Raw genomic sequence first — 16,366 nt, forward strand, 5'->3', positions numbered from 1 at the left:
CTCTTTATCAGAAAAAGACTAAGAGAAAAAAATTTATAAATACGTTAAAATAAAAGTAGAAAATAATAAAATTAAACAACATAATATTAAAAAGTAGAAAAGGACTGGGAAATGGCCGAACAAAGCCAGCATCGGTGCCTTAAGTTCGTTTATATCAGCCGTGATGCAAATATCTTTGCTGACTCGTTGGCTCGTCTTGGCTCTATAATAATTTGGGTCTTACCATTTTGGGGCATCCGCCTGCTGGAACTCGACCTCTTTTGGACAGGGGCATATCTTTGGACTTAACTGATTTTCTCCTGCTTGTTAGCAATCTTTCTTTGTAACAAAAAAAATATAGTTATATATATTTATAAATTAAATAATAATATATTTAAAAATTATTCCTAAAATTATTTTTTTCAATCTTTAAAGGAAACCATAATAAAAAGGATAAAATTAATATTTGGTAGCAACGTGGACAGAGTCAGCCGGCATCGCCGCCTTCCAAAAGGTGGTGCATTACACATGACAGGGTGACGAGAGTGTGACTACCATTCTCCGAATACAAAAAATAAAACCGCGGGAAATCATAATTGTTTGGCACGACACACTCAACTGCAAGCAAGGCGACAATTAAATTAATTCAATAGAAAAAACAATAATCAAATAAGCGCCAAAATTACCTACTAACCACTTCAACGTCACATCTCTTTCTCCTTCCCAGTTCATCATCACCCAATTTTCAAATATCTCCGGTCAACGATCTCAAATTTATCCTCCGTTCGCCTTCAACTCTCCTCCCTTTTAAACCCCCCAAATTCGAAATCTTGGGTTTTCAGTTTCCCGAAATGCTGAAATTAATCTCAATTCTGTTGCTTTTTATCTCAATTTCGTCGATTTCAGTAGAATCAAGATGCAGCAGAGGATGCGATTTAGCATTAGCGTCATACTACGTTTGGCAAGGAGTGAACTTGACCTTCATATCCGAGGTTCTCAGCTCCAGCATCGTACCGTTCTCGACACTTAATTTCGATCCAATCCTTATTTACAACAGGCAAGTTCATAACAAAGACAGTGTTCAGGCTTTTAGCAGGCTCAACGTTCCTTTCCCTTGCGATTGCATCAATGGCGATTTCCTTGGCCACGTTTTCACCTTCTCAGTTCGACCAGGCGACACTTACGACAAAATCGCTTCTGAATATTATTCAGGTTTGACGACGGCTGATTGGTTGCAGCGCTTTAATAGCTACCCTCCGACCAATATACCGGACAGTGGGGTGGTTGATGTGGTGGTTAATTGTTCGTGCGGAGATCCTGTTATTTCCAGGGATTACGGTTTGTTTATTACGTACCCGCTCCGACCGAAAGAGACTTTGAATACTGTGTTGACCCAGACGAATTTGTCATCGGATTTATCTGGCTTGGTGCAGAGTTACAACCCCGGGGAAAATTTCAGCTCAGGGGCTGGCTTGGTGTATATTCCGGGCAGAGGTGATTCCTTTAACATTTGTTTATTTAGGCAAGTGAAATTAAGATGACTTTATGGCACACAGAAAGGGTTAATTTTGATCTATGATTACCAGTTTTAGTTTCCAATTAGTGAGTGGTTGCATTAGCGATAGATGAATAGTTGACTTAGTTTAAATTCCGCTTCATCGGTTTTTTCTCTCTAATATTGATCATAGGTTAGCTAATGTTGATGATCTAGAAAGAATTCACTCTCTAGGAGTTGAGTTGCAACAATGATTTTCTCACGTAGGAAATTTATAAGGTCAATGTTATTTTCATAGAGTGATGGGGGAGTTTGATTTTTTTGTAAATGATGTCAACATTTGTTTCACTGTCATCAAAATGTATCCATTCATTTTACTTGCTGTGTTCCGTGTTTAATTGTCATCCAGGTGATGTTTGGAGTATATTTATGTATCAATCTGTTTTCAATACGTGAAATATTTTCATTACTAGGCTGTTGTTTAGATACCTGTGGGTTTTACACAATATGGTCCACTTGCCGATATTTAAACGCCAAGGGTATGGCTTTGTGGCTGTATATCCCAAGTGTCATAAACAACTGGTAGTTTGCCTCACTAAGGGATACTTTTTTTTTGCAGATGCTGACAATAGTTTCCGTCCCCTCAAATCAAGGTAGATAATAAAACATTAAATTTTGAAATCAGTTTAATCTATTATCATCATTTGTCTAAATTTTTAACTTCGGAAGTTCTAAATTTGTTTCTTCTTTCTGTTTTACAGCACAGGTGGTTTGGCCTTCTTTGCATGTCGCTTTTGTGATGATTATGATATTGGGATGTTCATTGATTGATAATTTGTTTTACTTTTGACTTCATATCTTGCCTTCATATAAACAGGACTTTCAGGTGGAGTTATCGCTGGGATATCTATAGCAGCCATAGTGGTAGCTCTGTTGCTGGCATTTGGTATTTATGCTAGATTTTTCCGAAGGAGAAAGGGAACAACATTACTTTCAACAATCTCCCAAGACTTACCTGCTGAAGGTGGGAATGGTAGAGCACTGCTTCTCTATCCCTTTTTTGTTTGTTTGTGGTACTTCGACTAAACTAAAATGACTTTTTCACAAATTTAATGCTTTTTACAAGTAACTTCAGACAGTTCTGCCAGTTAAATATTTGAAAACACTGTTCAAGTAGGTGATTAATTAGCAAAACCAGTTGATTTACTGCCCTTTATTCCAGAACGTAGAGCAAAAGAACATACTTTTAGTCTTCATTCTAATATCCTAAAGTTCTCTGTTCAAGAATTAGCACTTTACATCCTCTCTCAGAACCTAGGCTATCATTTGTTCTGTTCTTGGATAAATGTTACAACATTATCTCTACACTTTGTATTATATCTATTTATTTATTTTCGATGAAAACCAGTGTACTTTGCTAGTAAATCTTGATTACCATTATCTTAATTGCTGACTGGTTCCTGCTTTTTCTTTTCTTCTCAATGTTTCTTTTGTTCGGGGGATCTGTTTAGTTTATGGAAGTAAGGCAGCAGAATCAACTGCAGCTGTTCCTGCTTCTCCGGGCCTAACTGGCATTACTGTAGACAAATCAGTTGAATTCTCATATGAAGAACTTGCCCAGGCAACTGATAATTTCAGTCTGGCTAACAAGATTGGTGAAGGTGGCTTTGGGGCTGTTTACTATGCGAATTTGAGAGGCGAGGTTAGTTCATAAATGTATATTTTTTATTGTCTGATTACATTTAGTCAAGTCATTATTAGCTGTCGATAATGATACGAGTTGTTTGATGTGTTCTGTCACATCTATTACACTGTTTTCATGTTTATTGAACATGCCTGTCAGTATTGTGTTTTCGTATCGGGATCTCTAAAGCAATTAAAAAAAAGCGTTATTAAAAATATTAATATTTTTTAAAGGTAAAACGTTATTTAAAATATTATTTTTTTACCGGAAATGTTAATATTGAGCGCTACTTAAAATGTTATTTTTTACCGGTTTTTCTATCGGAAATTAGGTAGCAAAAGTAACATTTCCAATAGCAAAATTAACATTTCAAGTAGAAAAAAATAAAATTTTAGTAGCGCTTTACTAGAAATGTTAAAAAAACATTAACATTTCTAATAACGCTTTTTCTTAGTCGTATATTAGACTGCCGTACGGCAGAATTACCCGTTCGTATTGTATCCTATATTCAGAGAAAACACAGCTTTGCTGTTTCTTGCATTTTTATTAATAAGCCAAGAAATGGTTAAATTTACCAATAAAAATTACTAGGAACGCAATTTTTTTCTTTCAGTTCTTGAATGTACAGTTACTCTTTTTAATGCTTTTTGAGGGAAAATATACGTGCATCTGAATCAACGAACCATTGCCCTCTCATGTTGATTACATTTGTCATGCGTTTATTACTCAATGTGCAGGAAGCTGCAATCAAGAAGATGGATATGCAAGCATCCAAAGAATTTTTAGCTGAATTAAAGGTTTTGACACGTGTTCATCACCTGAACCTGGTAATGTACTTTCTTTTTCACATGCTTGGAAAGGTGTATCAAGTGCATTCGTGTTTGGGTTCTGCGAGTGAATGACAAACTGAAACTTTTAGAGCATGATATATCTTTGAATAATTGTCTATCGTTGGATAGAAAATTGAAAATATTTCTTTAACGTTGTTCCATCTGTCAATCTGAATACCATTTTGTAGATACTCAAGTGTAACACCATAGGTAAACAAACAAAGGCCCTGTTTGAGTTCTCCATTGTACAATGAGTCGGAGGAACTGTCTATATCCACCTACGACACAGTCTTCATGCATTAGTTTTCATAATCCCTCTTTTCTGTTAATTTAAGAAATATAATGTAGATAAGGTATAATGTTTAAGTAGATTCTCGTTGAATTGACTATGCATCTGATCGCAGCTGTGATAGTGCACAACTAATTAAGTAGTTTAGCTTTTCTTAATCAGTGAGCTTTCTTTTTCTTGAAAAAAAAAAGTTTGTATCCTTTCTAGACATCGATCCATTTAAGTTATGGCCTGAATCTTTATCTGTTATTTATCTTCAAATTGAATATTAATATGGACTCCCAATTCAGGTGCGTTTAATTGGATATTGCGTTGAAGGCTCTCTCTTCCTAGTTTACGAATTCATTGAGAATGGCAATCTAAGCCAGCATTTGAGAGGCCAAAGTGAGATTCCTTATGTGGAAATTACTACTACTTCCATCGACTCAAAGCAGCACTAACAGATATCTGTTGTTTATTTCCAGGCAGGGAGCCACTTCCTTGGTCTAATCGAGTGCAAATCGCCCTAGACTCAGCCAGAGGTCTTGAATATATCCATGAGCATACTGTCCCTGTTTACATTCACCGTGACATTAAATCAGCCAATATATTGATAGACAAAAAGTTTCGTGCAAAGGTTATTTTTTTTTCTTGATCTCTTATCAGGTGGGCTGTTTGAAAGCTTTTTGTTTTTATTATACTGAATCATATTTAACGTATCATGCAGGTTGCAGATTTTGGATTAACAAAACTGACAGAAGTCGGAAGTGCATCACTACCCACACGTCTTGTTGGGACATTTGGATACATGCCACCAGAGTAAGATCAATTTTGTTCGTATTAATTTGATGCAACTTTTAATTCATTGGATTCTATTGTAAATGACAATGCCTAAGTTCAACAATTGGCTAAACTAACTGTCATTAGATCTTATGACTAGAGTGGCGAATGATCCTTTAGAGAAATTACTAGTTCTTATAAAATTTTCATTCACCTAATTTAATGGTTGCTATTTAGAAACTTCATATCGTCAATGAATTTGCGATTGGAGGTAGATCAGATAGTTTGTGCGGGATTTGGTTTGGATAAGAAAATTCATAATTTTCTAAATCAAACCAAAAACAGTTGGGTATAGAAACCAAAATATATCAATTCACTTCTGCTAGATTTATTTTTAAGTTGGTTTGGTTCTTATTTGTGTTTTCTGAAATAAAAGCCCCAAAAGAACTTTTGAAACTCAGAGCTAAAAACTACCTTAGTTTAGAAAAGCAAATCCAAAATGGTTTAACTAAATGTGAACAAACACTGACAGTCTAAGTTACTCGGAACTCAGGTGTGAGTGTCAGATACATATGTATGGGACATTGAGTATGATTAGATTATTCTAAGTTTTTCATGTATTTGTGCGATCCTTGGAAGTCATATCTTTATGTTCATGTATCGGAAACAAATGTTAGACACTAGTAATTTAAGAAAAATGAAGAGTTCTAACAACATAGCTTGCAATCAGTTAAATTGTCGGCATGAAAACTTCTAAAATTTAACTAGATGCCGTGAACATTATTGTTAGAAAGCCTATAAATTGGACCAGGATACAACTTTTCGGAAAAGTGGAGTTCTCACATGATTATAGGAACTCTGTATTATTGGTGGGAAACTTAGAAACTTACCAGTATATGGCTTGATATCAGTACTAGGTTTGTGTCAAAGTATATTGATGCATTTACTTTATGAGATTTTAACTTGAGGGATGCTTAATCATGTCCTTATTATCGGTAGTTATGATTATTATACAAGAATCTTCCTTGCTCGTTACTGGATATCCACAAAAACTCTCTTGAATTTTTTCTACCATTTAATTTTGCTTGATTTTTCTACAAGCAAGTGGTTTTCACATGAGAGGTGAGGATATCAGAACTTAATTCTGCAATCATTATGGACATGATATTAGTGTTCAATTATCATACTCCATATTTCTGATGTTAAATTTTTTTAACCGAAAACACCACATACCAATTTTAATTTGGCAAGGAAGATAAATATAATATCAGTTACCCTTTTTTGCACTTGCACAGCTTCTGTTTACTCTAATGGAGTGAAAGCTAACTATGCTCTTTTATTAGTAGGAATTTCAGTTGAAAGATTCTACATAAGACTACATTAGCTCTGGAATAGAAAAAAAATTTGATTTTGTTTAGTATTCTGGAATGCCCTCATTGGAAGTCGGTACTTAAGGAGCTTTATCATCTGCCTAAAAATTGGTGTTCATGTAAAAATGGACTAACTTAATTCATGTTTGTTTGCAGATATGCGCAATACGGTGATGTTTCTCCCAAAGTAGATGTATATGCCTTTGGGGTAGTACTCTATGAGCTTATTTCTGCTAAAGAAGCTATTGTCAAGGCTAATGACTCTCTTGCTGAATCAAAGGGTCTTGTTGCCCTGGTTAATATTCTTTCAATCCCTCTACTCCAATTCATGAGAAGTTGTAGCAAATTGGCTGAATGATTTATATACAATTGTTGAAATTTGGAATGTGGTTTGAGTAATTCTTTTGGCAAATTAAAACCCTTTTCTCTCCTTTCCTTCTGTAGTTTGAGGATGCTCTTAATGAGCCTGATCCTAAAGAAGCATTTTGCAAGCTTATTGATGAGAGGCTTGAAGAAAATTACACACTAGACGCTGTGTTCAAGGTGAGACCAGTTCCTGGGAAAGAATATGCTATGATTTTCATTTCATTGTGTTTTCAGTTTGATAAAAGCTAAGGATGTTATATAATTGCAGATGGCTCAGCTTGCCAAAGCGTGTACACATGAAAACCCTCAGCTACGACCAAGTATGAGATCCATAGTGGTTGCTTTAATGACACTTTCATCCTCAACAGAGGATTGGGATGTTGGTTCTTTCTATGAAAATCAAGCTCTTGTCAACCTTATGGCCGGAAGATAATGGAAATGGTCTTTCTTGCACACCATTGGTACGTTTCATGTGCCTGTCAAATGATATTCTTTGTTTTTGGTATGGAAAAAGAAAAACTCATTTAAGACCCATTTTTTTTGCTATATGTGCTTGAAAATGTCACGTGAGAATAAGATCAACGTGCATGTTTGGTAGAGCTAGGGTTTAGTATACAGACAATCCCGGTGGTATAGTCAAAAGTGAAAATGTACAATAGGGCTGAATAATTTAATCGTTGTTTGTTTGATATTACTGTAAATAAGTAATGTCAAATCATTTTATGTTTTGATTTTTTTAAGTAGATTATGAGAGTAGTTTTGATTTTAAACAAAAGTTTCTATGTCCTTGTATCTTTTTCTCTTTTAAGGTAATTGAGTTTTGAATTTTGTTCAGAAGAGACGTATAAGGGAAGGGCATTGGTTGTGTCGGGTCAGATTTTCGATCAATCTGACCCGACCCGAAGATTATACATACTCCATCTGAATCCGACCTGACCAAAAAAATATATACCTTCCACCCGACCTGAATTTAACCCGACTATTTGAGATAAAAACTGAATTTGACCTAACTCGACTCGAAATAATATATTTATTAAAAATATATTATTTTTATTAAATAAAAATAGGGATTTGATTGAAAAAATAATATATAAAGGGACATTATTGAAATTATTCATAAATATAAAGATAAAATTATTTATTTTTCTCATGTCAGATTGGGTCGAATATTTTTTACCATAAACCCTAACCCGACCCGACACGAACCCAATTTTTTAAAACAAAAATCCGACCCAATCAAGTCAAGTCGAAACCCGTTATTTGGTATCCCATGTATTATCTTGTTTATGTTTTGGTCACTTCATTGTTGTTTAGAGTAAATTCATACTTAATGTTACGTTTTATTTCTATATTGATCACAAAAACTTAACGGAGATAATGATATATCACAATATAATAACAATTTTAGTCCTAAAACTTATGCAATCTTGTCAACTATTTTGATCAAACCCCAAATTTATCATCCTCTATTTGGTATAATAACAGATTGCGAGCTCCTTTGTTCTTCCCTTGACTGATTCTTTATCATCCTTCTACTCGAGTTTGACTCTATCAACACTCAAATGGACTCTATTTGAGCTCGAATTTGACTCGAGTTCTTGACGAGCTAAAGTGAGTTATTTGATATCCGACTCAAAAAACTCGCGAGCAACTTAAAAAAATAATATATTAAATTTTTAATTTTTATATGTTGTTGTTTTTAAAATATAATATAATATCTTCATGAATTTAAAGTTTGAGATTCAGATTTCAACAACGTAGTATACACATGCTTAATCTTCTCAAGTGTCTGGTGCATTTGCCTGTAAACCAGAATTACTCGATATACGAAAGCCGTAAACATAGAAGGCAAAGCAACAGAAAGGCAAGCCAAGTATGAAGGTAGAAGGAAATGCATAAACATCAAAGTTGGATGGAACTATCATATAATTTGACAAAACCTATATCTTGTCAAACCAAAGGATTTTCTAGTTCCCTGAGAGCCATTGATTTATGTGTGAAACCTCAAAACCTGCACCAAGTATTCCGATCTGTGTGTTCTGAATTGCACTAACAGAAATGCAATGGACGTGTTAAGCAGATTGCTGTATGAGAATAGAGACGCCAAAAACTATAATATTAATAAGAAGATTATCTTCCAAAGGGTACAAGCATGGTTCTTGTATAAGAATACACCGCTTTTGATACTTAAACCACTACTTTTATTCAAATATAATCAAAACAATATATTACTAAGAATATGCAAACACCTGGCTTTCTTTCAAAGAAGCTACAAATTCTAAATACAAGAGTCTGCAATAATGTCCTCTGTCATACGCTTCACTTGTAATTCCAATTCCATGTTGTACGATTTCTATAAGGGTATCAGAGTAAGATAAAAATGTACATTAATTCCAAGTCTTGTAAATACTGGAGTAACAATATCACTAAACATGTCAAGGTCTTGCAATACGTTGAGACTAAAACAATTGAGTTCCTGTGAGGGAAAGGGACTGATGGAAGAAGGGATCAAATTATTAGCTACAGGATCACGATAGACGAGATTAATGTTGATGCTTAACCTAACTTGGGCGTGATGGGGAAGTATAGGAGAAGTTTGTAGTGCAATAATACGACGAAGACGGTGGAAAACAACATTAGATTGATAGGGAATGGAAACCGTTGCCATTGAAGAGGAAAACTAGAGCCCTGAAATAAAACGATTTTGAGAGTTGACGAGTCTTGTATTGATATCAAGGTTGATTATTTATACATACGGAATCTCACATCAACTGGGAATTGGAAATTTTATTTCTTTAGAGGTACGTTTGGTTCATGGAATGTAGCATTACCTTCCGGAATAGAATTACCAGAATGTAACATTACCTAACACATTAATGGGAATGTTGTATTGTTGTGTTTGATTCATTTAGCAGGAATGTAAGATTACAGTGTTTGGTTAAATGAATAAAAGATTATTGAAATGTATATAAAAGAATAAAAATATTCCTCTGAAAATCTCACATACTCCGACTCATATGGGCTCATCCAAAAACTGTAAACTCTTTTTTAATTAATAATATTTAATTGTTAATTAAATATTATTTTTGATCAAAATAAAATAATAAAACATTTACATATCGGGAGGCCCAAAAATCCAAATCCCAAACCCTAAACTAAAATCCTTTCACGGCGGCGCTGTCGACCTTCAAGCTTTCATTCCGCAAAACGCAAACATGGTAAATCTCCCTTCGTACTTTCCTCTTCATCTTCATTTTAGGCATTTCCATCTGTTCACTTCACGTTTTTTTATTTATTTATCAATTTTCAGGCTCTGTTTTTGTATTTCTCTTATAGTTTTTAACCCAATAACATTGCACTTCGCTTTGTTAATGTTTTTTATGTTGTTATGTTGGGTGTGGTTTTAGGTTCTTCAAAACGATGTCGATTTGTTGAATCCTCCTGCCGAGCTCGAGAAGAAGAAGCACAAGCTCAAGCGTCTCGTTCAGTCTCCCAATTCCTTCTTCATGGTAATATGTTTAGACTTTTCTTTGTTTTTCATATCATGATTTGTTCTGTATTGTGGGTTAACTTGGTTCTCCTCTATTTTTGCTATCTCAAAGGATGTCAAATGCCAAGGCTGCTTCAACATGTAAGTTCACATTGGTATTTTAGGTTATTGTTTGTTTTAAATGGAATTTTCTTGAGGGATATTTAATCTAAATTTCTGGGTTTTTTTAAAATGGCAGAACGACTGTATTTAGCCACTCTCAAACTGTGGTGGTGTGTGGAAACTGCCAGACGGTTCTATGCCAGCCGACTGGCGGTAGAGCTAGGCTCACTGAAGGTTGCTCTTTCAGGAAGAAGGGTGACTAAATCTGATCCGATTGGGACGATTGGAGGATGAGCTTTGTATGTTCCCGGTCTGGTTATCTTTTTGATGTGTTAAAAATGTCTTTATTTTAGCATCAGCTTGAAGGGTTTTAGAAAGACCGTCTTTTTGAGGTGTTATATATGTGCTACTGTTCTCAATTTAGTGCATGGTTTTTGGGTTTAATGAATGTTTTGAGTTGCATTTGATTGGTGTTCTGTTTTTTATATAATTATTTGTTTGTGTTGGCTCTGGATAGAATTTGCCCAAAATTGTTCCAACTACATGCTTTACATTATAAAGATTTTGGGTTTGAAATAGCTGGCTTTGATGTGCCATTGAAGCTGTGCCTGTTGAGGCTGACTGTAATTATGATTAGGAGATTGTGAGAATATAGAGTAGTGAAAAGATCCTTGGAGCCTAGGCGTAGGCGCGTCCCTTTCGTATGTGAGGGCCTCACTGTTTGTAATATATAATATAGATCAAGTGTATATTATATTTTGTACTCAAACTAACATGATAAATAATATTATAGTTCTTTATATAATATTATAGTGAAGAGGACAATGGAGAGAGAATGTTAGGGATTATGTTTGGTGAGTTTTTTCCCCCCAATTTTACATCTTGAGAGACTGAGATTAAAGTTAGATGATTTTTTTTAAATTAAAATATAATTATTTATTAAAAATATTAATATCTTAAAAAAAATCTGAAAAGCGCAAAGGTGCTGTGCCCGGCGCCTAAAGCCCTTAGGCGCACACCTTCCGTCGCCTCTTGTAATTCGCCTCGCCTCAACCCAGGCGGGAACTACCTTCAGTGCCTGGCTGTGCCTCGCGTCCCGGGCGTGCCTTTTAAAGCCCAGGTAGTGAAGCTAAACGAATTTCGCATCTCCGGCGTATCACAACCTTGATACATATTTGATATTCGGCTTGAAATAATGTCTGCTTCTGTTTTTCCTAGTATAATATGGTCTTGAGATAGTGAATACAAACTACAGATATGTTGAGTGCATTTTATCTTATTGCTTGTCGCCATTTATTGAGATAACCCATTTGGGTTACAAAATAACCCCATGGATGCCCTGCTTATTTAATAGTCAACTGTTGAAGCAAGCTTTTATATTTCTGGTTTTCAGTTGCATTATTAGCTTTGCTTCTTGGGTTAGGACGAAATTTGTGAAACCACGAATTCAACTACTAATCTATAGGTTGCAACATTAATCACTCGGATATCTTACTAATAGTTACATCAATAAGCAACTGGACCCGTCCAATCTTACTAATTGGTTCAACTTAATTAATTTTTGAATAGATTTGATATTCCAAAATAAAAGTTATCTTATAGAATGAGAATTTATTTCTCATTTAATGGTTAATTTTACAGTACATTTTGATGCATTGATGGTATATAATTTTATATACCGTTAATGAATGAGATCATAATGCATCATCAAAAATAAATTCAATTTTAAAATTTGATGGGGCATATAATGTATATGATGCATCAACTATTAATCTCTAATTTATTACTATACCAAACATTTTTTACTGCTTAAATGCAATGGTTAATTTTTCAACATTTTTTTTAAAAATATTTATCCGACGGTATCTTGAAATTCGGGTGAAACAAGTTTGACAATGGGCTTTAAGAAATTATAATGCGAGTCATGCTCCTAACTTTGGTGCTGCAGGAATGCCACTGGCACATTTTACATGCTTTTAGACATAACAATTTTACATATTGTTCTGCAATTTATATGAATACATAGTATTAATGGATAAAATTTCTCAAAAAGATTATAAGCAAATAATAGGAATAGCAGAATTTCAGATTTGTTATACATAGCCCATGATGTTTAGTTTATGATTAGCCCGTGAAGTAAATAAGGCTCGCAGATCTTGTGGACTTTGGGGGCTTTTTTTTCATATATACCCCAAGTAAATCACAACAGGAAGATGGTTTATTAGAAATTGGATCAGTTTCTCCTAATCCCAATAAAATCATATTCAATGAAAAAGCCAATTACATATATAACCATAAAATAATGAGCAAATAGTTGAGGCGTTAATTTAGTGAGATTGATATGGAGGTGTATGATGACAAAAGTGATCAAAGGATACAGCTATGGTATGCAATGGACAATTGGGTTTCACAGATTTCAAACCTAACCATTTTCTATTTGTCAAGAAGTCTACACTCTATTCACCCTATCCTTCTATTTTGGACCACTTTTAGTTTCAACCCTAACAGCATTCGGGATGTCTGTAGTTGAAATAGGCTGATTACCAGGAATGGATCAAGAAGAAGACGGCTCTGAAAATTTTAAATTCTTATATAATTTAAGTACTTTCTTTGTATTTTTTCTAATAATCTATTTTCATTCATCTAAAATTTCATAAGTTCATTTTGTAACATAAAATCTTGCGTTCACTCCTAATAATCCATCCTAAAATCTTAAACCATCGTCTGTCTAATCGTTTGACACACTTGTAATGTACAACCCATATGAATCTACACGTAAATCAATAGTGTGGAAAAATCCCCATACGCATGGGAATTTCCGAGTGAAATTAGAGAAAAGAAGCAAGTGGATGAAGAGAGTTTTCAAAATCAAAGGACCTACCAATACCAACTATGAGAAGAGATAAATAAATAGAAAGTTGGGTTTCAAAGAAAGCTATGACCCACCTCTCTTTTTGATCCCTATTTTGTCAGCAAAACATAATGCCATGAAATTCAATGAACATTATAATTATGAAAACTTATTCCACCGAAATTTGCCATTCATTTTCTCATAATTTCATTTCAAAAAGTTATTATCAATATTAAGAAATGGCACATAAAATTGATCCCATAATTTATTCATTATTAATAAATCATATGATGATAAATTTTAAAAACAAGTATAAATAATATATCATTATCTCATCCAATAGTTTGTATATAAACACATAGATCTTAAATTTTTAATTAAGTTGTTGTTCCAAAATTTGAAAATTAAGTGATGAAAAAATAACTATTAAATGTAATGAGTTTCACCCCCAAATTTTAATTTCACTTTAAAAGGACTAAACTCATAATTTAACAATTTTTAGTCCTAAATTAGTTTCACCCCCTATTTTTTTAGTGATGAAAAATAGTAAAAATTGTATTTCGGTTTCCCTAAATGACAAGATTTCAATTCTATCATTCTAAAAAGGCTTAATATAAAAATAAGTTCTCAAGCTATACCCTAAGTTAATTTTAGGTGTTTAAAAAAATTCATTAAAAATAGGTGTCTAACGTTTTCTCCGTTACACTTTTAGGTGTATATGTAATAATGACCGTTAAAAATCATCAAGTGACACGTGTCATAATTATATTTTGGCTTAATTAAAAAATAGATTATTTGTATTCACCAAAAAAAATAATGGATTATTTGTTTTGTTACGTTTATTATTTGAGAAAAAAGGGTTCATTGTACCATTTTTGTTGAAGACAATTTACTGAATAATAATTATTTAAAACGGGAAAACTATTGTATATATGAAGAGAGAAAAAAACAAAGAGATTAAAATAAGGTAGCAGCCTTCATTCAAAAAAAAAAAAACGTAGCAGCCACGTAAAAGGAATTGAGAAGAAAAATACAAAGTATTATAGTCTAATTAAGCCATTGGTAGCTACCAACTAGCGCTTGGCCTTTTGTTTTTACTACATATCTTTTATTTTAAAAGAAAACCCAAATAAGAACTTCCATTCCCATATTTATGAACCCAACCGTCATTCTTGTTGTTATTAATTTTTTAAATATATATATATTGAAGATTTTACCCTAATTGGATTACAGCTGTAAAATCGATGGACCCTCCCCGGCTTTTTCACGTTTATATGCTTAGGTAAAAGAATAGTAAAAAAACATTACAATAATCTCGAAGATGATATTAAAGCCAATACTAGAGACTTTGTAGGATAACCATTTACTATGAACTACTATTTCGTTTGACTAAATGCAAAGTTAAAACGAGGTAATTATGAAAGAAATGTTGCTTAATTTATCGATAACTTCCTCATATACAATCAATCTCATACATAATGTAATATGAGATATGATTATATTTCAGATTTAAAATAAACTTATTAGGTTATCCAATATTACATGTCCTATGGATTACTCATATATACAAATAAAACATACATCACGTCATACCGACACAAAATAATTTAGACATAAGAGTTAACATATTTATTAAACATATCAAATCATTAAAAAATTGTTCATACATGCATATTTACAGAATATGCAATGAAAGACGTACAAACATTAGAGCACGTTACCCCGAGGTATAATAATATCACCTAAACAATCAGTATTCACAAAATAATAATATGAATAAGGATCAAGCAACGACGCACGTAAAACTGTAACACAAGTGAAAATACCTTTATTTCAATACTTACCGATCTCTGACAATATTTATTTTGAAAAATTCAATTAAATATGATTTTATATTTGTCATCAAGCACATTAAAACAATTAAACCACCGAAAATTTTAATTTTCAATTAAAAAATAAATAAATAATAATAACGGATAGATTATTCGTTTAATTTTGTTTGTTTTTTGCACGTTTATATTTGGGGAAAAAGAGTTCATTGTACCGTTTTTTGTGGAAACAATTTAATGAATAATAATTATATAAATGGAAAATTATTGAATATATATGGAAAGAAAATTAAAGAGATTAAAATAGGTAGCAGCCACGTAAACGAATTGAGAAAGAAAAATACAAACTATAATAGTCTAATTAGCAATCGGTAGCACATCTAGCAGAAGCAGACATTGCTTGGCCTTTTCTTTTTAGAACAATTTTTTATTTAATTTAAAAAGAAAACCCTGATAAGAACTTCCATGCCCATATTTATAACCCCACCATTATGGTGTTGGTATTTTTAAATAAATTGATGATCTTAATAAGATGACGTGGGATAAAATAATAAAAAATAATTATATTAAGATATTTAATTTTTACGGTTTTAATACATAATAAAAACTAACTTGACTTGTTGTTTCGAGGGAGAAAATTGAAGAGTATTTAAACCCTTTAACCTTTAAAAATTCATTGGGTAGGTATTTAAAAGCTTAAAAATTGCGAATTTCTAGACCATTAGAATGTTTGAAATAATAGAGAGTGTGGTTGGCCGTCTTACGTTATCAAAACATTCCGTACGATCCTCAATGTGGTATCAACAAGTGTAAACATACTAATGCAAATGTAATCTTGATTAATAAAAATCAAGCCCCCACCACCTTTCGAACTCAGCTTTATATATAAAAAACCAGAATGCATTATGTGATAATATAAGAACGGCTACGGTTCTTTATGTTTAATCAAACAATTATAATATGATAAACTACACATTGTGATTCCAACATAACTAAGGGCCTTTCGAACTGTCTCCCACTACATGATACTTAAAAGTAAAGCATTGCTTCAGAACTAATAATCTCACTAAAAAGTGCAAGCTTTTAGCTATTTCAAATTAAATAAAGGCTTTAACGTCCAAGTCTTCCTTTTCCTTTGGCTAATTTAATGTTATTTATTTCAATGAAGAATTGGAAAACAATATTTTATAATCACTATATATGATCTTTTGACCGGCTAATCCAGATTAGATACTATATAGAAAGGCAAGACGCTACTCCTACCCTACTTTACTCCATTCGTAAATATCAGGATTCGAACCCTTAACATTGCTTAAAAAAAT

At 33.0% G+C, this 16,366-nt stretch overlaps 2 protein-coding genes and 1 long non-coding RNA gene across 3 annotated transcripts; 2 read left to right on the top strand and 1 right to left on the bottom strand.

Annotated features, from left to right (window-relative positions):
* The first annotated feature begins 747 nt into the window (after positions 1–747).
* On the top strand, positions 748–7,448 carry LOC120194272 (lysM domain receptor-like kinase 3). The gene is made up of 13 exons (XM_039196631.1): positions 748–1,473; positions 2,094–2,127; positions 2,236–2,240; positions 2,352–2,507; positions 2,986–3,176; positions 3,896–3,985; positions 4,568–4,661; positions 4,742–4,893; positions 4,984–5,075; positions 6,563–6,701; positions 6,851–6,949; positions 7,041–7,216; positions 7,348–7,448. The coding sequence occupies exons 1-12, from the start codon at positions 831–833 to the stop codon at positions 7,203–7,205; spliced, it is 1,860 nt and encodes a 619-aa protein (XP_039052562.1). The 5' UTR covers positions 748–830; the 3' UTR covers positions 7,206–7,216; positions 7,348–7,448.
* Positions 6,376–6,622, bottom strand: LOC120194282. Its single transcript, XR_005522956.1, has 2 exons — positions 6,538–6,622; positions 6,376–6,458 (listed from the first exon to the last, which is right to left on the bottom strand). It is a non-coding gene; the product is annotated as an uncharacterized LOC120194282 (long non-coding RNA).
* A 2,459-nt stretch (positions 7,449–9,907) lies between the features above and the next one.
* LOC120194230 (40S ribosomal protein S27-2-like) lies at positions 9,908–10,840 on the top strand. Its single transcript, XM_039196607.1, has 4 exons — positions 9,908–9,990; positions 10,180–10,281; positions 10,375–10,403; positions 10,501–10,840. The coding sequence occupies exons 1-4, from the start codon at positions 9,988–9,990 to the stop codon at positions 10,625–10,627; spliced, it is 261 nt and encodes an 86-aa protein (XP_039052538.1). The 5' UTR covers positions 9,908–9,987; the 3' UTR covers positions 10,628–10,840.
* Positions 10,841–16,366: the final 5,526 nt, after the last annotated feature.

Source organism: Hibiscus syriacus, unplaced genomic scaffold, assembly GCF_006381635.1.
Source record: "Hibiscus syriacus cultivar Baekdansim isolate YM2019G1 unplaced genomic scaffold, ASM638163v2 tig00004384_pilon, whole genome shotgun sequence".
In the NCBI taxonomy this organism is placed as follows: Eukaryota; Viridiplantae; Streptophyta; class Magnoliopsida; order Malvales; family Malvaceae; genus Hibiscus; species Hibiscus syriacus.